The following is a 25,630-nucleotide window of genomic DNA, read 5'->3' as shown; positions in this document are numbered from 1 at the left end:
AAGAAGTTTGGTGCTGGTTCTGTTGGAACTTCGTGATGCTTCCGACTCCGCCTGCCAGACTATCCTGTTAGATCAACTGGAAAACTGGATGGAAACCTCTGTCCCACTTCTGAAATGGTTTAAACAGGAATTATTTCCTATCAGTAACTATAAATCTACACGTGGAGTTCCCCAAGGCCCCGTCGTTCACCGTCTACCAGCGAAGTGCGGTGAAGTTCATGGTTGATGAGGCTCTGATTTACATAGTAAGACCTGAAAAGAGCTTCTTATTTCAATATTCATTCAACAGCATGCAGCTGCTAATGCTTCATATCAGCATTCCTCTTACACTCACACTCCCTCTGTTACTAACTCTTCAGTGGGAAAAGAAGCTGCTGGCGTCCTAAAAGTCGCTAAATCGCTAAATGACATCATCTAATGTGATTAATAACCTGGTACATGGAGCTGCTGTGGAGAGGAACGTCATGGGAACGGCAAACATGGACGAAAAAACAAGCTAAAAATGTTTAAAAAGGCAAAACTAATAAAAATAAAACAAATTCTTTGGTTAATATTTTCTTTTATTCTAGTTTAATTTTATTAGGTGTATTTTATTAACTTGTTTTCCTCCACACTCTTCATTAATAGACGTTAATATCTGACGGTGAGCCAGCCGAGATCCTCCTGCAGCAGCTTTGAACGTCTCATGTTCAGCCTGGTCATGAAGCAGGAGGTCATCTCCTGCTCTGGATGCAGCTGCTGCTGCTGCATGAAGCCTCTTCTATACTGTCCTCCACCCACACACCTCCACCCATACTGTCCTCCACCCACTCAAACCTCCACTCATACTGTCCTCCACCCACTCACACCTCCACCCATACTGTCCTCCACCCACTCAAACCTCCACTCATACTGTCCTCCACCCACTCACACCTCCACCCATACTGTCCTCCACCCACTCAAACCTCCACTCATACTGTCCTCCACCCACTCACACCTCCACCCATACTGTCCTCCACCCACTCAAACCTCCACTCATACTGTCCTCCACCCACTCACACCTCCACCCATACTGTCCTCCACCCACTCAAACTTCCACCCACTCAAACCTCCACTCATACTGTCCTTCACCCACTCACACCTCCACCCATACTGTCCTCCACCCACTCAAACCTCCACCCATACTGTTCTCCACCCACTCACACCTCCACCCATACTGTCCTCCACTCACACTATCCTACACTCATACTGTCCTCCACCCACTCAAACCTCCACCTATACTGTCCTCCACCCACTCAAACCTCCACTCATACTGTCCTCCACCCACTCACACCTCCACCCATACTGTCCTCCACCCACTCAAACCTCCACTCATACTGTCCTCCACCCACTCACACCTCCACCCACTCAAACCTCCACTCATACTGTCCTCCACCCACACTATCCTCCACTCATACTGTCCTCCACCCACTCAAACCTCCACTCATACTGTCCTCCACCCACTCAAACCTCCACTCATACTGTCCTCCACCCACTCAAACCTCCACTCATACTGTCCTCCACCCACTCACACCTCCACCCACTCAAACCTCCACTCATACTGTCCTCCACCCACTCACACCTCCACCCATACTGTCCTCCACCCACTCAAACCTCCACTCATACTGTCCTCCACCCACTCACACCTCCACCCACTCAAACCTCCACTCATACTGTCCTCCACCCACACTATCCTCCACTCATACTGTCCTCCACCCACTCAAACCTCCACCCATACTGTCCTCCACCCACTCAAACCTCCACTCATACTGTCCTCCACCCACTCACACCTCCACCCACTCAAACCTCCACTCATACTGTCCTCCACCCACACTATCCTCCACTCATACTGTCCTCCACCCACTCAAACCTCCACCCACACTATCCTCCATCTTCTCACTGAGAAGAATAAACTACTTTTATATACGTCCGTCTACAAAAGTCTCCAATACTGAAAAAGTTGCTGGATTTGTCGCTGGCAACACACACACACACCGTGTTGGTGTGTGTGTGTTGGTGTGTGAGTGTTGGTGTGTGTGTGTTGGTGTGTGTGTGTGCCCCCTTGAGGTGAGGCAGAGTACTGTTTGCCTCACCGCTGACTTTTCTCTGCACTTTATTGTAGGATAAACAGGAATATTTCTCCCACAAAAACATGAAATAATTACACAGACTGTAGAGAGTCGTGGTGTAAAACACATATTTCTGTAACGTTCATGTTGGCGACATGCTGAGGAACAGGAAACGTGTCATGAACCCAGTTTGTGTTGGACGGTCCAGTCAGAGCTGAGACACAGCTCGTTCCTCCACTGGGTTTCTGCCCTGGATTTGATCAGGAAATACTCAAATTTGGCCATTTTTACTTAATAAACTGTCAAAAACGTGTTAGAGTCAAACTGAAAATGCATTTTTAACACAGATCAGTAGAAAATATTAATATTTATTGTATGTTTTTTTCTTTATCCTGACAGGTGAGGCACTGCTTCACCTGCCTCACCTGACCGCACATCACTGTCGTCTACATCCTTCCACCAGCTGAGATCATGGAAACAAACCAAATATCTGATCATAATTATCCCGACGACACTCAAGTCTACATCACTGTCTCACCGGGGGCCTCTGTTCCCAGACAAAGCTTCACTTCATGTCTCGGTCAAATGAAAATGTGGTTGTTCCAGAAGTTTCTACAGTTAAATAAAGGTTCATTTGAAAGGATTGTGTTTGGAACCAAAAGTCCGTGTCCAGCTTCAGTCTTTCAATGTTAAAACCAGCAGATCAAACCAGGAATCTTGGGTTTCATTTTGGCCTCTGAGCTAAATTTTAACATCCATATGAAAGCAGGAACCGGACCAGCCTGTTAGCCCCTGAAGAACAGATGTGGATAAGCAGGCGGATGACTCAGCATGACTCAGGAAAACAGTGTTGACTACTGTCGTGGCTTTTTACTGGTCTTACAGGTTTTATGTGAACAGAATAAAAGACTATGTTGAGGGTTGGTAGGAACTACGATATAATGCCAATTAATCACATCCAAGCATGTTATTAATATTCAGTAAACATGAATTACGAGGCGCCACTAGATGAAACTCACGACTAAAGACGTTATTGGTCTTTAAGGTCTGTTCATGTCAGTCTGGGACAGATATCTCTGACCACAGCTGGGAACTGTTCCTGGAGATTGTTTTCCACACGCTCTCCACCCCTGAGTTCACACTCAAACATGATGTTTACACAAAGACACGATGCACCGTTTTTCCAGCATCATCCTGCTCCTGACAGAGATTCTCCACAGTGATCATGTGATCGCCTCCACGGAGATGAAAACCAGAAAACGTTCATCTACGTGGATCTGAATTATGGCCCACGAGGTGCTGACGGGTCCCTCAGAGCATTTCTGTTTCCTCCACATTCTTCTTCTACACTTTTCTGACAGCAGCATGACTGTCCAGCGGTGGAGCCGCACAGATATCATCAACATGACGTGATCTGTTTAAGATGGCGGAAGGCGGCCGCGACCGTGCTCCCACCGAGCCAACGTCCGTCCCCCCAGGCGTCTTCTGAACAGGACCAACAGACACTTTGTACACTTGGCAGCTCTTTGTTCCACAGACAGCTGGATCTGGGACTGGGACTCTACCCCGGACAGCTGGATCTGGGACTGGGACTCTACCCCGGACAGCTGGGTCTGGATCTGGGACTCTACCCTGGCCAGCTGGAACTGGGACTGGGACTCTACCCCGGACAGCTGGATCTGGGACTGGGACTCTACCCCGGACAGCTGGGTCTGGATCTGGGACTCTACCCTGGCCAGCTGGATCTGGATCTGGGACTCTACCCTGGCCAGCTGGATCTGGGACTGGGACTCTATCCCGGACAGCTGGGTCTGGGACTCTACCCCGGACAGCTGGATCTGGGACTGGGACTCTACCCTGGACAGCTGGGTCTGGATCTGGGACTCTACCCTGGACAGCTGGATCTGGGACTGGGACTCTACCCCGGACAGCTGGGTCTGGGACTCTACCCCGGACAACTGGATCTGGGACTGGGACTCTACCCCGGACAGCTGGATCTGGGACTGGGACTCTACCCTGGACAGCTGGATCTGGGACTGGGACTCTATCCCGGACAGCTGGGTCTGGGACTCTACCCCGGACAGCTGGATTTGGGACTGGGACTCTACCCCGGACAGCTGGATCTGGGACTGGGACTCTACCCCGGACAGCTGGGTCTGGGACTCTACCCCGGACAGCTGGATCTGGGACTGGGACTCTACCCCGGACAGCTGGATCTGGAACTGGGACTCTACCCTGGACAGCCCTGCAGACAAGGACTAACAGGAACCGGAACAGCTTCTTCCCAGATTATCTGCGCCCCGGTTGCACCTCATCGTGTTCTACTGCTCGTCTACTGCAGCTACTCTGTTCAGGGTTTACTGAGCTGGTATTTGTAGTTTGTATATTTTAATGTATATTTGTATATACTGCTCTGTGTACAGTCGACTCCACTAGACTCAACATCGTCCGGCAGAAAGTTCCTGGTATGTGTTCATACCTGGAAAGCGGATTCTTCTGGAATATGAGTCCGAACGTTGCAGGCTTTAAACTCTTCTTTACAAACTTAACTGTTGAGCTCAGATCAAACCTCCTCCTCCTCAGCAAGGAGGAGGATGGAGCTGGGAGGTGGTGCAGAGGTTAACGTGGCTGCAGTAAATAACCAGACTGTGTGGATGTGCTGCACAGATTACAGTAACGAGCTCAACGAGATTACAGAGGATTACGGCGCATGTAAGCCAGCAGGAGACGGGCGGCCGGGAGGCCATGCGGTGGGCCGCGTGGCGCGTTCAGGTACCAAACATGCAGCCTGTTTGCTGCATGTGCACGCAGGTGCAGAGCGGCAGCAGCAGCTCTGCACCAGGACGCCACCGTTCACACAGATTTCCAGCCGGAAGGACAAACTTCATCCCAGAAGGAAGCTGCTTTTTGTTTTGTTTTATTTGTCTGGAAGGAATACAAACTTTTAAAAAAGTTATAATTGTTATAAAATGATCATAAAAAAAATAATAAAAACAAAAACGGACATTAAAGATTTGAACAATGGCGAGTTGATGTGAGACAGCAGGAGGACATGTCCTCCCACCTGGACGTAAATGTGACCTGGCAGTGATTAGCGAGCGTCCACACGGCGTTCGCATGTGTCTGCCGAGCACCTCTCCACTGCGCTCTCTAACGCTCTTACATAAGTCGTGGTTTGATGGTGCAACGCCGCCAGCACAGTTTTCCCTGAACAAAGACGTTCGCTGCAGCAGAGCTCCCACCCTGTTGGTAACTGCCTGGTTCAGATGCACCCACCGGTGGGCTCCACCGACTCACCGCCCACCCAGCCTCCGCCCACCAGCGCGCAGGCGGAGCTTCAGCCAGAGACTGAAACTGAAAGTCTGGTTTGAATCCTGAATGATGCTGAAACACATCAGCTGATCGACCGCTGTCACACCTGGAGCAACCAGTGACGAACTTCCCAAAGATGTAAAAAAAAAAACAGTTTTGATGAACAAATTCTACAAAAATGATAAAATTGTTGTATTTTTGAGTCACGAGATGTGGATAAAATCACAGAAACATTCCTGAGAAAGTCTCATCCACATTCCCGAAACAGACAACACCTTCCAGACTCCAAACAGCTGATCAGCATCCAGGAGTTTGATTCACCCTGTCAGACGGAGCTGGAATATTTCCAGATTCCCAGATTTCCACCTTCACCACATTTTCTCTCTCACGCGCCGCTACGACAGCGATTTCAGCCAATCAGAGTTCATCCTGCTCACGAACCGAGCCAGGTGCTCCTCTGGGCCTTCCTTCCACTCCTCCGCTCAGTCATTTTTACTGTTAACAGACTCAGAAAGTTTCCAGTAACCTGGATCTGGAAGATTCTCCAACCAGTAGCTTAACTGGTGAGGGTGCCAGGATTGGGTATAAAAGCAGCAAGGCCGGTCAGGGATGTCCCATTTACACCATTTCATAATAATCTCAGTATTAAACGTCACGATTAATTAACCATAAAGATCCTGAACATCCGACTTTCCATGTGGGATCATGTGTGAACCATGTGATCAGTTCAGGATGATAAACAACACGCGTGTGTTACTGCGTCCGAGGTTTCATGGGAAAATCTGGCAGAGGAAGAGTTTTTCCCTTCACATTAACTGATTAAATCCTCTTGATGGGATGAAACATGAGGCCAGTGTGCTGGTGGAGGACGTCTCACCCTGGAAAGCAGGACATGAGACAGGAAGTCCGTCCGCCATGTTTCCCCTCCGGCAGCAGCAGCAGCTTGTGGCGCAAAGTGAAGGAAAGTGGGACAAACTGGGAGATTCTTCTGGAACTTCACTTCGTCCTTATATTATTTTCTTATGTTGGCATTAGGATAAATAAATAAATGTGAAGGATAATAACCGCGATTATAATGGTCAGAATAAATCTGTTGTTTCTACCGTTCCCGTGCGCCTGCTTGACTTACGTCCACGATGTCGGCGTTGGTCCGGCTCTCGTGCGGCTCGTTGTATTCGGTGTACTTCAGCAGCACTTTGTCCATGTCGGTGCTGGCGTACTGGAACAGCTTGTTGGTGCTGTTGAAGATGATGAGGGCGATCTCGCAGTCGCACAGCACGCTCAGCTCGTACGCCTTCTTCATCAGGCCAAACTTACGCTTGGTGAACGTCACCTGGAGGGAAGAGGAGGGTGAAGATGAAGAACTCACCCTGTTTGTAGAACTGAAGAAGTTGCAAACTTCATCACACACAACGTGTTTCTGGGACTGGAGGCCGGACCCATGAACGTTAAACTAGAAATTACTGTTGTTTTATGATATCTGAAGGAGTTATCTGTCAACACTTCCGACCAATCAGCTGTTTTTTGACAGGGCTTCACAACCATGTGTCTGCATGTTGTTGCATTGTGCTGCCACCTGGGGGCAGTCTCACCGCCATCCGGACTGTTCTCGGTCATGTTGGTGTTTTAGCTTTGCTCTGCAGTGTAAATGACAGAAGTCAATCAAAATATTTGCGACTTATTTGTGGTTTTTCTCACTTTTTCCTCCTAGCTATGCAAGTGGATTCAGCTAGCACCTCCCAGCGTTAGCCAGCGTAAGCTAGCTGTTAACTAATCAGTATAAGACGGCCGATTCACGCAGAAAGCCGACAACCAGACCATTACGATCAATCTGGTTTTAACCCTTCAAGTCAAATCCTGGCACCAAATTCAAATAAAACCTTGACCGTTGGTATCAACGTCAATCCAACTTTTTATGAAAGCTGACAAGGTTCCAAAGATATCCCTATATAATAATAATAATAATAATTATAATAATTATTATTATTATTGTTCTTTTGGGGTGAAGTTAGGAAACCCTAAAAGCAGCAGTTTATAATGAAACATCTGTAGTTGGAAACATGTAAAACCTGCAGCACCCTGGAGGACCACAGTCTGACATCCAGGTAAACTGAACTGTTTAAGATATAAAAAGGGTTAAATTTATTTTTCGTAACGATGAAAATTCAAAACTTTTTTGTTATTATTGTTGTTTTCAGCATTAATATTATATATTATCAATTACTTTCCACATTTTTAGAGTTACTCTTGTCCTGAAAAAGGGGGGAAATTATTAACATAAAGGACATTTTCTGACACGTTTATTGAAAAGAAGAAAAAAAAAATTAACGGGTTTAAGTTTTAAAGCCTTAAACTGCATTATCACATAAAATGAAGCTGTAGCTACTGATGCTTCATGTGAGTCTGAGGTTTAATCTGTGTGGAAATAACTAGAAAAATCTAGAACCTCTGGACTGTCCTGAGGATCAAACTAATAATAATAATTATTTACAATAAAAGTCTGAACCGACGGTTCCAGCCAGCAGCACAGAAACGTCGGTCCAAGTCGGTCCCGCCTGTCACGGGTCAGGAAGCACATGCACTGCGCTTCCTGTCAAAACAGGTAGAGAGTAACCCCCCGTCCTGTGGATGCCTCGTTACTCATGGATCCCTCAGCCGGAAGAACCGCGGCGCTGGGTGTGAACCAGACCAGAATCCGGATGCGTCTAAATGCCTCCTGTTGTTGTAAATTAACTAATAAATATATATTTTATTTGAACTAACCATTAAAATACAAGAATTATTTTTTATTTTTGGTTCACGTTTTTGTTTTTTAACGTAAAGATGAAAGTCGAAGCTGAACCTTTAAATCGCAGACAGACAGAAATACAACTTCCTGTTTACGTACTGGCTGCTCCTGATTGGACTTTATATACATTTATATTTATTCATTTGTTTAATATTTAATTGTAGTGTATTCCAGTCTTTTTCTCTGTATTTTCTAACCGTATTTTTATTTTCATCTAAACTGAGGCGTCGCCTCCAGGTGAGAAGATGAGCTGAACCTTCTGAACTTTAACCAGGTTTAATTCCATCTACATGGAACATCATGTTTAACCCAGAAAAACAGGACATGTGGATAAAACACAGACCTGCATCCCCTCCTGCTTAGACGTCGCCCTCGTCTTTTAGTTCTAATACTTACAGTTTCCAGTCTTTCCTGTTTTATTTTGTAGTTTTTCTCCTTGTGCATCCTGTTCGCTCTACTTCCTGGTCTCTGCCTTCTGGTCTCTGCTTCCTGGTCTCTGCCTTCTGGTCTCTACTTCCTGGTCTCTGCTTCCTGGTCTCTGCCTTCTGGTCTCTACTTCCTGGTCTCTGCTTCCTGGTCTCTGCCTTCTGGTCTCTACTTCCTGGTCTCTACTTCCTGGTCTCTACTTCCTGGTCTCTGCTCTCTGGTCTTTACTTCCTGGTCTCTGCTTCCTGGTCTCTGCCTTCTGGTCTTTACTTCCTGGTCTTTACTTCCTGGTCTCTGCTTCCTGGTCTCTGCCTTCTGGTCTCTGCTTCCTGGTCTCTGCCTTCTGGTCTCAGCTTCCTGGTCTCTGCTTCCTGGTCTCACCTGCTTCTAATTAGCTCCCTCAGTATTTAAGCTCTCGGTTTTCCTGTAGTTGTTCCATTTCTTTTATTGTTTCTGTTTCATTTCTGTCTGATGTGACGTATGAAATGTCGTCTATGTTCAGTAGCTGCTGTTTTGCAGTGCTTTATAAATAAAGTTGGCTTGGTTTGAACCAGTCCAACCGGCCTGATGGATCTGAGCTGCAGACGAGCAGACAGTAAAATCATCTGGTTTCAGACTGGCTTGTTAACTTTTACTGTTTTTGTTTACTGGATCCCAGTGTGGCATGGTGTTGGCTTACATGTCTGTTCCGCTCATCCATGATCCGAGCGATCTGAATCTTTTTCCTCCCCATCTCCGCTGCTTTTCCTCTCCCGGCTCCTTCTGTTGACGTCCCGGTCTTCCCACGCTGTGTTCTCGGTCCGGCTAGGATATCTGGAACAAACCTGTGGAGGAAAAACCAGGTCAGCTTATCTGAACCCAGACCAGCATCAGGAAGACACATCAAAGGAGGAACTGGTTGTCAGATGTCACCGTCAACCCGTTTCCACGGAAACCAAATGAAATGATGACCAAACAACTCATGGATGTGACATCTGATGGATTGTGTGTGCACAGTCCCCAGCTTCTTACACGAGTTAGTCAGGCTTCATCCTGCACGAGTTAACATCAAAAAGCAGACGTGAGGACGTCTTAAATCAGAGCCCTGCTCCGATAATCACCCCTTTACAATCTTCCTGTTTCTTAAGTGCCACGAATCCCTGCGGAAAATAAAGACATGGTGTAGCAAAGAGAAAAAATAATATGTTTTACAGCAGTAATTTCACATCCTCATTCCCATTAACCCATACTACCCTAGAGCCACCATCCCACTTCACCACGTTTCCATCCCTGTACACTCGTCCCACTTCACCACGTTTCCATCCCTGTACACCCGTCCCACTTCACCATGTTTCCATCCCTGTACACTCGTCCCACTTCACCACGTTTCCATCCCTGTACACTCGTCCCACTTCACCACGTTTCCATCCCTCTACACCCGTCCCACTTCACCACGTTTCCATCCCTCTACACCCGTCCCACTTCACCATGTTTCCATCCCTGTACACTCGTCCCACTTCACCACGTTTCCATCCCTCTACACCCGTCCCACTTCACCACGTTTCCATCCCTGTACACTCGTCCCACTTCACCACGTTTCCATCCCTCTACACCCGTCCCACTTCACCACGTTTCCATCCCTGTACACCCGTCCCACTTCACCACGTTTCCATCCCTGTACACCCGTCCCACTTCACCACGTTTCCATCCCTGTACACTCGTCCCACTTCACCACGTTTCCATCCCTGTACACTCGTCCCACTTCACCACGTTTCCATCCCTGTACACCCGTCCCACTTCACCACGTTTCCATCCCTGTACATGCGTCGCACTTCACCACGTTTCCATCCCTGTACACTTGTCCCACTTCACCATGTTTCCATCCCTGTACACTCGTCTCACTTCGTTTCCATCCCTGTACACTCGTCCCACTTCACCACGTTTCCATCCCTATACACCCGTCCCACTTCACCACGTTTCCATCCCTATACACCCGTCCCACTTCACCACGTTTCCATCCCTGTACACTTGTCCCACTTCACCATGTTTCCATCCCTGTACACTCGTCTCACTTCACCACGTTTCCATCCCTGTACACGTTACAAATCATCAGCCTGTGCCATTTTTTTAAGTCATACTTGGACGTGGTTTCAGTTCTTTTTGGAGTTAATTACAAACCATACCATATTAGGCCCATTATTATTTAGCTGATATATACATGATTTGCCATCTCTATGCTCTAAGACTGAGATCAAATTGTATGCTGATGATACAGTATTGTATGTGCATGGCAGTACTAAAGAATATGCTGCACTAGTCCAAACCCACAAATGCTTTGGTCAAGGTAACAAAATGGCTCACTCAGTGTTGTCTACAACAAAATGTGCCCAAAACTGCTGGGATGTTCTTCACCAAGGAAAATAATATTTCAGAACCAGATGTTTTTGTCAGAGGAGAAAGGTTACAGGTGGTAATGAATTTAAGTATTTAGGATACTGCGCTAGACTACAACCTTGACTTTAGGGCTCAGGTAAAAAATGTTTGGAAATTAATTAAATTTAACCTAGCCAATTTTAGATCTGTAAGACACTGTATGTCTACTGAGGCAGCTAAAATGTTCATGCATTCAATGATTATTTCATACATGACATACTGTTTGACGAGCTGGTCACAGGCCAATTCTACCACTCTCAAACCTTTGAAACATTATACAAACAGAATATGAAAACTCTTGACAACAAACCTCACAGTTACCATCACTGTTAAATACTTAATAAATAGAACCTTCTGAGTTGGGAGAATTTGATAAAGTATACAAATATATGTCTTGTTTACAAAATCCTTCATGGTCTGGCTTCCCCCATACTCACTGACTTTGTAGGTAAAAGATCGGACTCACTTCGGATTACGAGAGGAGTGACGAGGGGATTATTATTCCATCTGGGACTAGTGCTTTCAGTCTGTCCGTCTTCTCAATCAGAGCCTCCCAGCAGTTGAACTCTATTCCAAGTCATATCAGACAACTTGACACTTACCAGTCATTCAGCTCCACCACAAAAAAGTGGCTTATTGATACCTATATTTGTCAACATTAATGTTGTTTTTATTCTTAATGTGTGTTTTTATTATCTGGATGTTGCATGAAACTATGGTCTGTGTGTCTTGTGGGTTTGTTACTGATTATGTACCATTTTAGTAATTGTGCATGTGTGTGTTCATAGTGTGTTTTTATAATGTTTTATTAGTTACCAGGCAGCCTTGGAAGATCTGGCCAGGGACAACGGGTGAAAATTAGCCTTTAGGCTAACCCTGGCATATTTACACTGATTTTATCTTTGTTTCTTAATATGTGCTGTCACTGTTAAATAAATAAAATGAAACCTTCACACCACTGACTATCAGATTTTACAGTAATCTGATTACTCCCAGATATCAGATGTTGTTAAAAAAGTCGATATAGAACCGTATCAGGAAACTAGGTCTAATAATATTTAAGCATCAAGAGGAGCCTTATACCCATAAAGCTTCCCTTGGCAAAGCAAACAGCAGCCCGACCATCATTCTGCTGCCACCGTGCTTGACAGGACAGGGTAAAGATAAAAACAAAGAAAAATGTAAAAACAAAACAAAATAAATTAAAATCAATAATAACAGAGGATTAGAGATGACAAAGGTGCTCCCTGAAGACACGTCTCTTCAGTCAGAACACGTCGTCTTCTTCTGCTGCTCGATTACCATCATCTTCCTCATCGTGAGACTGAATTACTCCAGAACCAGGACGCTATGAAGCAATAAGAACCATTTGCTTATTAATTATGAGTTTAAATCAACCTGCCTGAGACGTAACCACTGGGTTTGGGGTCATTAATGCCGAAAGCAAAGGTTTGTTTTCCATTTCTATTTTTAGTTTGGAACATATCCCTGTTATTAACTGTTATCTCAACCATGTGTTACAATTTTATTTAATTAAATAAATTTATTTAATTTAATTAAGTAATTAAAGATAATGTAATTTAAGTTATTTAACATTAATTCTTCTTTGTGTGAGAAAAATGCAAATAAAAATGTCCCCTTTGCTTCTTTCTTGGTGTGAACATTAAACCGTTAACTGAAGTTTAACTAAGTTGGTAAACTCTGTTATAAATCTGAGCTGCAGAAATACGTAGATGTAAACTCAGAAACTTCTGACGGCTTAAACTCATGTGTGTCACTGTAATTTACTCCCGTTCAGACTCTTAGAGGACAAAAAAGTCCTCTCCCCAAAAACACACACATAAACACACAACAAATTAATATCATTTTATTGCTCAGGTCCTTCAGTCAACTTCAGTCCTAATGAAACTACCAGATGTCTAATTATTCTAATTATTTTAACCCTTTAAATACCAGTTTGATCACATGGTCAAACTGGTTCTTCCAGTCTGTGGTGGGCAGTGCCATCATGTATGCTGTGTTGTGCTGGGGGAGCAGCATGAGCTCCAGGGATGCCAGCAGGATCAAAAAACTGATCCATAAAGGTAGTAAGAGCTATCTGTCCGCCCGCCCGCCCGCCCATCCATCTGTCTATCTATGACTGAAGTTGATTAAAAGGTTTGGGGAAAAAAGTGAATAAAATATTAATCTGTAAAGCATAGTATAGTTGTATAGTTGTTTTTGAGACAGGACTTTTTTGTCCTTTAAGGGCCTGAACAGGTGGACAAATTGTCCCGTTGTCCTTTAAGAAAAACTGGAATTAGAACGTCAAAGTTCTTCAAGAGAAAACCTTTCCTAGATAAAACTGCTCCCATATGTGGAAACGCAGCCAGGATGAACCAGAAAGGAGAAAACTGACCCAAGTAAAAACCTTAAAACTCTAAACAATCTGGTTTGACCTCAAAACATTCAGATGGACTCAAATAATTACAAATATTCTAGTTAGAATAAAAGAAATGCACAAAATCTTTATCACTTACAAATATTTGCCTTTTGTATTTTATTATAAACGAGCTTCTTAAAACAGCTGCTTCATGCTAACGGCATTAGTCTTTGCTCAGACTCGGCTGTCATCCTTCCTGCAGAAAACCCGATGACCTGCTTTAATTTACTAAACAACTCGGTGTTAGTGTTAAACTGAGGAGGCAGATTCATGCTACGTCAGAGTAATCCATCCATCGGAGCTTGTTTTATCTGGTCTGCAGACTCAGCGCTTTACTTTCCCACCAACAGAAGCATCAGTTAATCAGCTCTGTGCTGCGTTCACTGACACATCCTGACATGAAACCAGAATGCATCATTTCTGTGACTGTACCGGAGTCTTCCTCGGCGTGACGCCGCTCAGGCATTACATGAATATCTGCTGCGTGAGTCACGCCGCCTCCTCGCTGCAGCACCACGCCACAACACGGTTTAGACACACACGCTCAGAGCTTTAAAGGAGCAGTTTGATCGTTTCCAGGATGACGGCAAGCCTCCACCCACGCACACACAGCCCGTCTATTTATAGAGCGTGAAGCAGGAGTCCAAAAATACAGGAGTGAACTTTTTACCTCAAACTACAGACGGATGGAAATCAGAGGAGGGGATGGGAGGAGGAGCTGAGGAGTCCTTACACCTGGAACTGAGAACTTACTGATGGTGAAAATCTGTAGTTATTAACCCTTTAACCTCCAGCAGGTCTCCTCCACCATCATCAGCGTCTACTGGTGGTGTGTAGCTCTGTGGGGTGACCTGTGATGGATAGCTACCCTTCAGGTCACCTACGGAAGTTATCCAGGAATTTCTATCCCGTCCAGGAGGTTTACAATCCAGCCACTAAATGTACTGGAAATGAGGAAAAAGTGGAAACATGGAAATAGTTTCTGTTGTGTGTTTGTTTCAATAACAATATTTTTTCTCCTGAAAGCCAAAACTTGAGAGAACGATGAGATGAGAAAAGGTTTGGTCACTGTTGGTCTGTGTGTTATTTCTACAAAGTTCTGTTAGTAATAAATTCTGCTTTCTTCTTCTGGTCGACCTTTATGCTGCTACATCTATTCATACATTCATTTTACATCATTTTACCTCCCAGTCTGACAGCTGCTACACACTGGTTTATACTGGGATTAAAAGCTGCTACAGACTGGTTTATACTGGGATTAAAGCTGTTACAGACCGGTTTATACTGGGATTAAAAGCTGTTACAGACTGGTTTATACTGGAATTAAAAGCTGCTACACACTGGTTTATACTGGGATTAAAAGCTGCTACAGACTGGTTTATACTGGGATTAAAAGCTGTTACAGACTGGTTTATACTGGGATTAAAAGCTGCTACAGACTGGTTTATACTGGGATTTAAAGCTGTTACAGACTGGTTTATACTGAGATTAAAAGCTGTTACACACTGGTTTATACTGGGATTAAAAGCTGTTACAGACTGGTTTATACTGAGATTAAAAGCTGTTACAGACTGGTTTACACTGGGATTAAAAGTTGCTACAGACTGGTTTATACTGAGATTAAAAGCTGTTACAGACTGGTTTATACTGAGATTAAAAGCTGTTACAGACTGGTTTACACTGGGATTAAAAGTTGCTACAGACTGGTTTATACTGGGATTAAAAGCTGCTACAGACTGGTTTATACTGAGATTAAAAGCTGTTACAGACTGGTTTACACTGGGATTAAAAGCTGTTACAGACTGGTTTATACTGAGATTAAAAGCTGTTACAGACTGGTTTACACTGGGATTAAAAGCTGTTACAGACTGGTTTATACTGGGATTAAAAGCTGCTACAGACTGGTTTATACTGAGATTAAAAGCTGTTACAGACTGGTTTATACTGAGATTAAAAGCTGTTACAGACTGGTTTATACTGAGATTAAAAGCTGTTACAGACTGGTTTATACTGAGATTAAAAGCTGTTACAGACTGGTTTATACTGAGATTAAAAGCTGTTACACACTGGTTTATACTGGGATTAAAAGCTGCTAAACACTGGTTTACACTGGGATTAAAAGTTGCTACAGACTGGTTTATACTGGGATTAAAAGCTGTTACAGACTGGTTTATACTGGGATTAAAAGCTGCTACAGACTGGTTTATACTGGGATTTAAAGCTGTTACAGACTGGTTTATACTGAGATTAAAAGCTGTTACACACTGGTTTATACTGGGATTAAAAGCTGTTACAGACTGGTTTATACTGAGATTAAAAGCTGTTACAGACTGGTTTATACTGGGATTAAAAGCTGCTACAGACTGGTTTATACTGGGATTAAAAGCTGCTACAGACTGGTTTATACTGGGATTAAAAGCTGTTACAGACTGGTTTATACTGGGATTAAAAGCTGCTACAGACTGGTTTATACTGGGATTAAAAGCTGCTACAGACTGGTTTATACTGGGATTAAAAGCTGCTACAGACTGGTTTATACTGGGATTTAAAGCTGTTACAGACTGGTTTATACTGAGATTAAAAGCTGTTACAGACTGGTTTATACTGGGATTAAAAGCTGTTACAGACTGGTTTATACTGAGATTAAAAGCTGCTACAGACTGGTTTATAATGGGATTAAAAGCTGCTACACACTGGTTTATACTGGGATTAAAAGCTGCTACAGACTGGTTTATACTGGGATTAAAAGCTGCTACACACTGGTTTATACTGGGATTAAAAGCTGCTACAGACTAGTTTATACTGGGATTAAAAGCTGCTACAGACTGGTTTATACTGGGATTAAAAGCTGTTACACACTGGTTTATACTGGGATTAAAAGCTGCTACACACTGGTTTATACTGGGATTAAAAGCTGCTACACACTGGTTTATACTGGGATTAAAAGCTGCTACAGACTGGTTTATACTGGGATTAAAAGCCGCTACACACTGGTTTATACTGGGATTAAAAGCTGCTACACACTGGTTTATACTGGGATTAAAAGCTGCTACAGACTGGTTCATACTGGGATTAAAAGCCGCTACAGACTGGTTTATACTGGGATTAAAAGCCGCTACAGACTGCTTTATACTGGGATTAAAAGCCACTACAGACTGCTTTATACTGGGATTAAAAGCCGCTACAGACTGCTTTATACTGGGATTAAAAGCCGCTACACACTGGTTTATACTGGGATTAAAAGCCGCTACAGACTGGTTTATACTGGGATTAAAAGCCGCTACAGACTGGTTTATACTGGGATTAAAAGCTGCTACACACTGGTTTATACTGGGATTAAAAGCTGCTACACACTGGTTTATACTGGGATTAAAAACCGCTACAGACTGGTTTATACTGGGATTAAAAGCCGCTACAGACTGGTTTATACTGGGATTAAAAGCTGCTACACACTGGTTTATACTGGGATTAAAAGCTGCTACACACTGGTTTATACTGGGATTAAAAGCTGCTACACACTGGTTTATACTGGGATTAAAAGCTGCTACACACTGGTTTATACTGGGATTAAAAGCTGCTACAGACTGGTTTATACTGGGATTAAAAGCTGCTACACACTGGTTTATACTGGGATTAAAAGCTGTTACAGACTGGTTTATACTGGGATTAAAAGCTGCTACACACTGGTTTATACTGGGATTAAAAGCTGCTACAGACTGGTTTATACTGGGATTAAAAGCTGTTACAGACTGGTTTATACTGGGATTAAAAGCTGCTACAGACTGGTTTATACTGGGATTAAAAGCTGCTACACACTGGTTTATACTGGGATTAAAAACTGCTACAGACTGGTTTATACTGGGATTAAAAGCTGCTACAGACTGGTTTATACTGGGATTAAAAGCTGCTACAAAATGGTTCATATAGTATATATATATATATATATATATATATATATATATATACATATGTATACACAATATAATTAAACAACCTGCTCATCGATGGGAATTTGTCCCAAATTTAAATCTGTTATTGACCATTTTAGTTGATATAACACTTAAATTGTTCTTAATCAGGTTTACCAGACCCACAGTTTCCTCATCTACGTCTATGGATGAGGGAATCCTGCCATGGTTTTCACATCTATGTTTTATTACTTTTCCAGAGGAGTGCCCCAAGGCTCCGCTCTGGGCCCCTTTTCTTTCCCATTTCTTCTTGATTCAAAGTCAGGTGTCTAACCCTGCCTGTAGAGAAACTTCTGGGTCTGGAGTTTAAATCCTTCTAGACCACCATCGGGTTCTGTCTCTTTCCGTCCAGACGGTTCTCATTTGTGGTTCCACGATGGTTCCACGACCTCAAACTTCTCCACCATATCAGCTGGGTTTTTACCCCCTGAAGACGTGTTTCTGCCCAGAGGATGGAGATGAATCTCCAAACACTAGCATCATTTCAACCCACTGATCACAGCTCCTTTCAAGATCTCTCTGATACTTCACCAGATCAGTAAACTCTACAATTAAACTGATTTACCATCAATTAGTGACACAGATAACCCTGCTGATAAAGCAGGTGCAGCGATCAACAGCTGATTGTGGTTGTGTAACCATGTGACCACCACTTCAGGGAGTCCCACACAGACCTCCTCTGTGTGATCGCAGCCTGCAGCGCTTTCTTGCGAATGTACTTCATCTCCACCAAGAGAACATGAAGCGCAATGCAGCCATACCGCCTCTGAGGCGTCCGGCTTCTGTTGGTTTACAACAAACCCTCCATTTAGAAGGTATCAGCAGAGCCATCAGAAGAGCCAGCAGCCAAGAGCCACCGAACATGTGCATCAACATGCAGCACTGGGCCCCTTAAGGCAACGCTACAGAGCGAGGAAAGGGACATCAGTTCAGTCGACTGTAAACGTAACAAGTACCGTACAAATAAAACTACAGGTACGGAACAATACTGCAAGCCTGAAAGTACAAACATGTCACCAAAACACAGCATTCGTCCCACATTTTACACAACTGATCAAGAACCAATCAGACTTCTGTAATCCCCAACGAACAGGGATGCACCGATCCGCTCTGGATGAATTTCTAGATCACTATCCTGACAACAGCCCGATCCATAGGCGCAGACCTTCTTCTTCCTTTCAGCTTTTCCCTTCAAGAGTCGCCAGCAAATCATCTGTGTCCATCTGACCTGGGATGGAGGGTCGTGGGATGTGCCCTTCCTGCCGCAACCCTCTGCCTTTATCCGGGCCTGGGCCCTCCGGGATCGCGGCCTTGTGTCCACCCTCGAGCCGCACATGCTGCCGTAGGTGCAGATCTAGTTAGTGTAATTCTATGCTGTACGCTTTGAGTGGCGTCAGACGACGCGACGCTACGTGGAGGCTCACATTTGTTTTCAAAGTGGAGCGAAAGGAATCGGGAACTTTTTCCCCACCTCGGTCAACATGTTCAACGGCTACATGGAAAACCTGTGCAGGGAAGGTTCGTGATGCGTGCGGTGTATTCAGAGAGTGACACCATCACAACTCATCACCATGACAACGGAAGAAAGTGGTGGCTTCTGAGCAATACTTCATCACACCGTCACATCACCTGGTTCTGCTTCAGAAAACGGTCCAAAGGAAACTTTTAGTTCCTGAAAAACATGGAATTTTTAAGAAGTTGTTTGGTGGTCTTCAATGGGTGGGTTCTCGTTTTCTATCCGGACAATCCAACCTCTTAGGTTTCCATCAGATGACAAACAGAGAAGGAGCAGCTTAGCTCTGCATGTCAGAGGAACCGGGATCAACCGGGAACAGCCGGGAACAGCCGGGATCAGCCGGGAACAGCCGGGATCAGCCGGGATCGGGTGAATGCTGCATGTAAATGTTAAGCAGGAATTCCAGTGAGTCCGGTCAGGACTTTGGCTCTGATACAGAAACTCGTGTGATGGCTGGACTTTGGGAAAGTTTCTGCTCATGAGTAACAGTTCCTGGAACTTTTGGTGGAAAAGCAGCTCATGAGCTGATTTCGTGTCAGCGAGCTGATGTTGGGGAGGATGAACGGAGGCAGTGCCAGCAGGCTCTGGAGCTGCTGCAGATTAAAAGGCCGTCTGAGGTCTGAGACGTCCCATGTGTCTTTAGGAACGTCCTCCTGTAAGCAGAGACGATCAGCTGGTGGCTGGTGCTCAGGAAATAAACCGTCCAGCAGCTTCTTCAGCAGGAGGACCGGAGCTCAGACCTGGTTTAGCTTTTAACTCCAGAAAACGAACCAAGCATGGGTCAGGGATCTAAACATGATCATCCAAGACGTTTTATTAACACCAGCAGCTGAAGATGAGCAGCGCTGGTAAAATAAATGACTGTACCGCTGCAACACCTAAATTTCCCAGCTTGGGATGAATAAAGTACTTCTATCTATCTATCTATCTATCTAAATGTCTAGTTTAACATCTAAAAACGGACTTTTCTTGGTTTGTTTTTCCACTTTCTGACGTTTTAACCACAAACGGATCCCTTTTCTTCCCGTTTGCATCTTTTCTGCAGATTTAAACTAAAACTTTGTAATACTGAGACGGAAAAATCTTGTTTTTAATCTGAAAAGCTGAAAACGATGAAGCTGAGTCAATAAGCGACTTTATAGGAATCAAACCGGCGGCTACAAATGAGAAGAAAAGATTTTATATTTTTTTTCTTTATGTGGACACAAAACGAAGGAATTAATGGAGAAAGTCTGATCAGGTCTCACGAAACATTTAAAGGTGAAAAGTCAAATTCCCTTTTGAAATAATGCAGCTGTTCCTTAGATAAGTTTCTTTCCGGACCGATGCTCCAACCAGCGACTCTACGATTAAACATCAACAAGTAAAAACCCAGAAATCTGAAAAAACTGAAGATAACTTTCTAAAATGTTCAGACTGCTCCAGGTCGGCTCTGCTCCTGAACGCACCATGAAGCTGGCCCGGGGCCCCTCAGGAGGTCCGATCGGCCGTGAGGATTACCTCCAGGGATGGATCCTGATCCGGATCATGGTTTGCATCACTTTCTGACTTTCGCTCGCGCGGTCTTACCCTGAGCTGCTGCAGAAACCCGAACCTCGCGGAAAATGTCCCGACTCTTCCCGCCGCTCTCAGCCGGAAAACTCGACCTGTCCGCGGCAGCAAACTTCTCCAGAAAGTCAGCAGGTCCTTGTGACCCCCCTCCCCTCCTCCCGCTCCCTTCCTGTTGTTTATCTGTCACAGCCCGCATCATGCTCGCGCACACCCCCACCGCGTCCTCACACAGGCGCACAAACAGCCGGACGTCTGGCCGCTTACCTCGCGCTCAGTCCGGGATGTCCGATCTCCGTCCGGCGGCTCGGCTCAGTCCACCCACGGGTCTCCTCCTGCAGGAGCACGCGCCTCTCCGGCTGTCAGCGAGCACCTGGATGGACGTCAGCAGGCGGAGGCGTCACACGCACACGCAGGAGGAGACAACAGTGGATCAGAAACATAAATAAAATCAAACTAAAGAAGTTTTTCTGGTTTTAGTTTTATTTTTTTAAAATAAATATTCAACCCCCCCCCCCCCCCCAAAAAAAAACCACATAAATAAAAAAAAACTTTATAAAAAAAAACTAAAAACAAAAACACAACTAAAAGGCGCGGTGCTGCCCCCCAGTGGAGGCAACTCAGACTGCAGCTGAACTTTTTTATTCTATAAATCAGTTCAATACAACCGGTTTTTAAATCCACGATAATCAATCCACCAATAATCTGACCAACTTACACATGTTAAAACCAGACTGGTTCCAGATTCTTTAACTGGTTTTCTTTGTCCAACATGACAAAGTTCGTTAATCAAACATGAAGGCGGAGCCAGTTCTGACTGTAAAACACAAACAACAAACCGGATTCTGTCTGTTACATAAAGACAAGCTGCCATCACCAGAGCTTAGTTTGTTTGTTTACATCCAGATGATGATGTCATATATTTATAAATAACAATTATTCACCAAGCAGACAAAACTTTATCACCAAAGGTCTGGCCTGACCTGGTCTGACCTGGTTTGACCTGGTCTGACCTGGTCTGACCTGGTCTGACCTGGCCTGACCTGGTCTGACCTGGTTTGACCTGGTCTGACCTGGTCTGATGGGGTCTGATCTAGCATTAGCAAAATAACCTGTGCTGAGAAGATCATTTAAAAGTTAGAAAAAGCAAACATTACTTTAGGCAAGGCAGTTTATTTGTACAGCACATTTCATGTACAGGACAATTCAAAGTGCTTTACATAAACAAAGACATTACAGATATTTAGAAATAGTAAAAGGCATCAACACATAATCACAATAAAATAATAAATTACATTAAAATGATTAAAAGTAAGATAAGTTAAAAAAGTTACCGTGCAGATTTCATGCATAGGTGCATGAGAAAAGAAATGTTTTTAACCTGGATTTAAAAATGTCTACATTTGGGGAAAGTTTAATCTCCACTGGCAGTTTGTTCCATTTGTTTGCAGCATAACAGCTAAATGCTGCTTCTCCATGTTTAGTCTGGACTCTGGTCTGGACTAAACTTTAACAGGATAACGTTAGCTGTTACGTTAGCATTAACATGGAAATGTTAGCTGCTACATTAGCCTACACAGCATTAGCTGCAACATTAGCATAAACAAGTTAACATGAGCTGTTACGTTAGCATTAGCTGCTAAGTTAAAGCTGAATAAAGTTAGTATCTATATTAGTATTCACAAAGTGAAGTCAGACCCGTTGTTTGTCTAAAATAAGAAATAACTTTAACAAGACAACACTAGCTACTATGTTAGCTTAGGAGCCTTTTTTCTGCCTGAAAGATTCACAGGTTAGAGGCAAGTTCCTCTGAAACTGGTCTGATATCAGACCTGGTACTGGAAATGAACCAAACTTAGAAAATATCCAAAGAAAAACGTTAACAGACCTTCAGAAAGCCGGAGGAAAAAGTGATCTAGACCACTTACAACAAAATCAGAGGTGAAACCATGAGGACTAGATCAGGACTGAACCCTTACAGTTAGATCCACATAAACTAGATTTAACCACAAAGCCCAGCTGCTAGCTCGTGGTCAGCACATATACAAGTTGCTTCTGAAGGCAGCCAGACGTCCCGCAGCTAGAAAGTTTAAGAGAAGAAACTTTGAACTTTGAAAAAGAAAATTAGATTCTTAGTTTTTGTTTTTGCTTGTTTCTGCTGCTGCTTAGTGGTTAAACCCCAACATTCCTGCTTTAATTTAGCTCTGCCTTCTGTCTCTGACTTTAACCTGTTTTATTAAGATGTTTTTCCTTCATCTTCAACTTTATATGAAGTAACCTCATTTCTTTCCAGCTCCCCAGCTCCAGCTCAGCCATCAGCCTTTCTCCAGCTCAACCACCAGCCTTCCTCCAGTTCAACCATCAGTCTTCCTCCAGCTCAACCACCAGCCTTTCTCCAGCTCAACCACCAGCCTTCCTCCAGTTCAACCATCAGTCTTCCTCCAGCTCAACCACCAGCCTTTCTCCAGCTCAACCACCAGCCTTCCTCCAGCTCAACCATCAGCCTTCCTCCAGTTCAACCATCAGTCTTCCTCCAGCTCAGCCACCAGCCTTCCTCCAGCTCAACCATCAGTCTTCCTCCAGCTCAACCATCAGCCTTCCTCCAGCTCAACCATCAGCCTTTCTCCAGCTCAACCACCAGCCTTCCTCCAGCTCAACCATCAGTCTTCCTCCAGCTCAACCATCAGCCTTTCTCCAGCTCAACCACCAGCCTTCCTCCAGCTCAACCATCAGTCTTCCTCCAGCTCAACCATCAGCCTTTCTCCAGCTCAACCATCAGCCTTCCTCCAGTTCAACCATCAGTCTTCCGCCAGCTCAACCATCAGTCTTCCTCCAGCTCAACCATCAGCCTTCCTCCAGCTCAACCATCAGCCTTCCTCCAGCTCAACCATCAGTCTTCCTCCAGCTCAACCATCAGCCTTCCTCCAGCTCAACCATCAGCCTTCCTCCAGCTCAACCATCAGTCTTCCTCCAGCTCAACCATCAGCCTTTCTCCAGCTCAACCATCAGCCTTCCTCCAGCTCAACCATCAGCCTTCCTCCAGTTCAACCATCAGTCTTCCTCCAGCTCAACCACCAGCCTTCCTCCAGCTCAACCATCAGTCTTTCTCCAGCTCAACCACCAGCCTTCCTCCAGCTCAACCATCAGCCTTCCTCCAGCTCAACCATCAGTCTTCCTCCAGCTCAACCATCAGCCTTCCTCCAGTTCAACCATCAGTCTTCCTCCAGCTCAACCATCAGCCTTCCTCCAGCTCAACCATCAGTCTTCCTCCAGCTCAACCATCAGCCTTCCTCCAGTTCAACCATCAGTCTTCCTCCAGCTCAACCATCAGCCTTTCTCCAGCTCAACCATCAGCCTTCCTCCAGTTCAACCATCAGTCTTCCTCCAGCTCAGCCACCAGCCTTCCTCCAGCTCAGCTACCAGCCTTCCTCCAGCTCAACCATCAGCCTTCCTCCAGTTCAACCATCAGTCTTCCTCCAGCTCAACCATCAGCCTTCCTCCAGTTCAACCATCAGTCTTCCTCCAGCTCAACCATCAGCCTTTCTCCAGCTCAACCATCAGCCTTCCTCCAGTTCAACCATCAGTCTTCCTCCAGCTCAGCCACCAGCCTTCCTCCAGCTCAGCCATCAGCCTTCCTCCAGCTCAACCACCAGCCTTCCTCCAGCTCAGCTACCAGCCTTCCTCCAGCTCAGCTACCAGCGTTCCTCCAGCTCAACCATCAGCCTTCCTCCAGTTCAACCATCAGCCTTCCTCCAGCTCAACCATCAGCCTTCCTCCAGCTCAACCATCAGTCTTCCTCCAGCTCAACCATCAGCCTTCCTCCAGTTCAACCATCAGTCTTCCTCCAGCTCAACCATCAGCCTTTCTCCAGCTCAACCATCAGCCTTCCTCCAGTTCAACCATCAGTCTTCCTCCAGCTCAGCCACCAGCCTTCCTCCAGCTCAGCTACCAGCCTTCCTCCAGCTCAGCCATCAGCCTTCCTCCAGCTCAACCACCAGCCTTCCTCCAGCTCAGCTACCAGCCTTCCTCCAGCTCAGCCACCAGCCTTCCTCCAGCTCAGCTACCAGCGTTCCTCCAGCTCAACCATCAGTCTTCCTCCAGCTCAACCATCAGTCTTCCTCCAGCTCAACCATCAGTCTTCCTCCAGCTCAGCCATCAGCCTTCCTCCAGCTCAGCTACCAGCCTTCCTCCAGCTCAACCATCAGTCTTCCTCCAGCTCAACCATCAGTCTTCCTCCAGCTCAACCATCAGCCTTCCTCCAGCTCAACCATCAGCCTTCCTCCAGCTCAACAATCAGTCTTCCTCCAGCTCAACCACCAGCCTTCCTCCAGCTCAGCTACCAGCCTTCCTCCAGCTCAGCTACCAGCGTTCCTCCAGCTCAACCATCAGTCTTCCTCCAGCTCAACCATCAGTCTTCCTCCAGCTCAACCATCAGCCTTCCTCCAGCTCAACCATCAGCCTTCCTCCAGCTCAACAATCAGTCTTCCTCCAGCTCAACCATCAGCCTTCCTCCAGCTCAACCACCAGCCTTCCTCCAGCTCAACCATCAGCGTTCCTCCAGCTCAACCATCAGCGTTCCTCCAGCTCAACCATCAGTCTTCCTCCAGCTCAGCCACCAGCCTTCCTCCAGCTCAGCTACCAGCCTTCCTCCAGCTCAACCATCAGTCTTCCTCCAGCTCAACCACCAGCCTTCCTCCAGCTCAACCACCAGCCTTCCACCAGCTCAACCATCAGCCTTCCACCAGCTCACTCACCTGGAAGGACGCCCAGCAGCTCCAGCTGTGGGTCTTGTTCCGTCCTTTGTGTCAAACGAACAGATGTTAGAAAGAAAAAGGAAAAAGTGTAAAGAAGCGATGTGAAGCCAGACCAGCTGGCTTACAGGAGGGGAGGACACCGATCTGGATCTGAGCCGTCTGCAGACGGAGCAGCTGAGGTCGTCCACACACCAAACACCGCCCTCCGTCCCACCAGCACACATACATTCACACACCCTGTGACCTCCTGTGCACGAGCAGAGTGCACGTCGGCGGGGGAGCATGTTCACCTGTTGCTGCCAGTCCACATATATTTCGCTGTGAGGTGTCACTGAAGCGGCGGGGGGGGGGGGGGGGGGGGGGGGGGGGGGGGGGGGGGGGGGGGGGGGTTGGCATG

At 45.5% G+C, this 25,630-nt stretch overlaps 2 protein-coding genes across 3 annotated transcripts in view; both read right to left on the bottom strand.

The window, feature by feature from the left end:
- The window catches only part of mef2ca (myocyte enhancer factor 2ca), a 32,371-nt gene extending 10,871 nt beyond the window's left edge, over positions 1 to 21,500 (bottom strand). For both annotated transcript variants that reach the window (XM_041970049.1, XM_041970050.1), the window contains exons 1-4: positions 21,198 to 21,500; positions 20,747 to 20,852; positions 9,293 to 9,437; positions 6,529 to 6,732 (exon numbers count right to left, since the gene is read on the bottom strand). In XM_041970049.1, the coding sequence (XP_041825983.1) occupies positions 6,529 to 6,732; positions 9,293 to 9,346 (258 nt within the window). In that variant the 5' untranslated portion in view covers positions 9,347 to 9,437; positions 20,747 to 20,852; positions 21,198 to 21,500. The remainder of the gene's footprint in view (positions 1 to 6,528; positions 6,733 to 9,292; positions 9,438 to 20,746; positions 20,853 to 21,197) is intronic.
- The window catches only part of cetn3 (centrin 3), a 20,004-nt gene continuing 13,781 nt past the window's right edge, over positions 19,408 to 25,630 (bottom strand). The window contains exons 5-6 of the mRNA XM_041970673.1: positions 19,672 to 19,679; positions 19,408 to 19,584 (exon numbers count right to left, since the gene is read on the bottom strand). Of these exons, the coding sequence (XP_041826607.1) occupies positions 19,408 to 19,584; positions 19,672 to 19,679 (185 nt within the window). The remainder of the gene's footprint in view (positions 19,585 to 19,671; positions 19,680 to 25,630) is intronic.

This window comes from Melanotaenia boesemani, chromosome 19 (assembly GCF_017639745.1).
Source record: "Melanotaenia boesemani isolate fMelBoe1 chromosome 19, fMelBoe1.pri, whole genome shotgun sequence".
NCBI classification, from domain to species: Eukaryota; Metazoa; Chordata; class Actinopteri; order Atheriniformes; family Melanotaeniidae; genus Melanotaenia; species Melanotaenia boesemani.
This window is presented reverse-complemented; position numbering and strand designations above follow the sequence as displayed.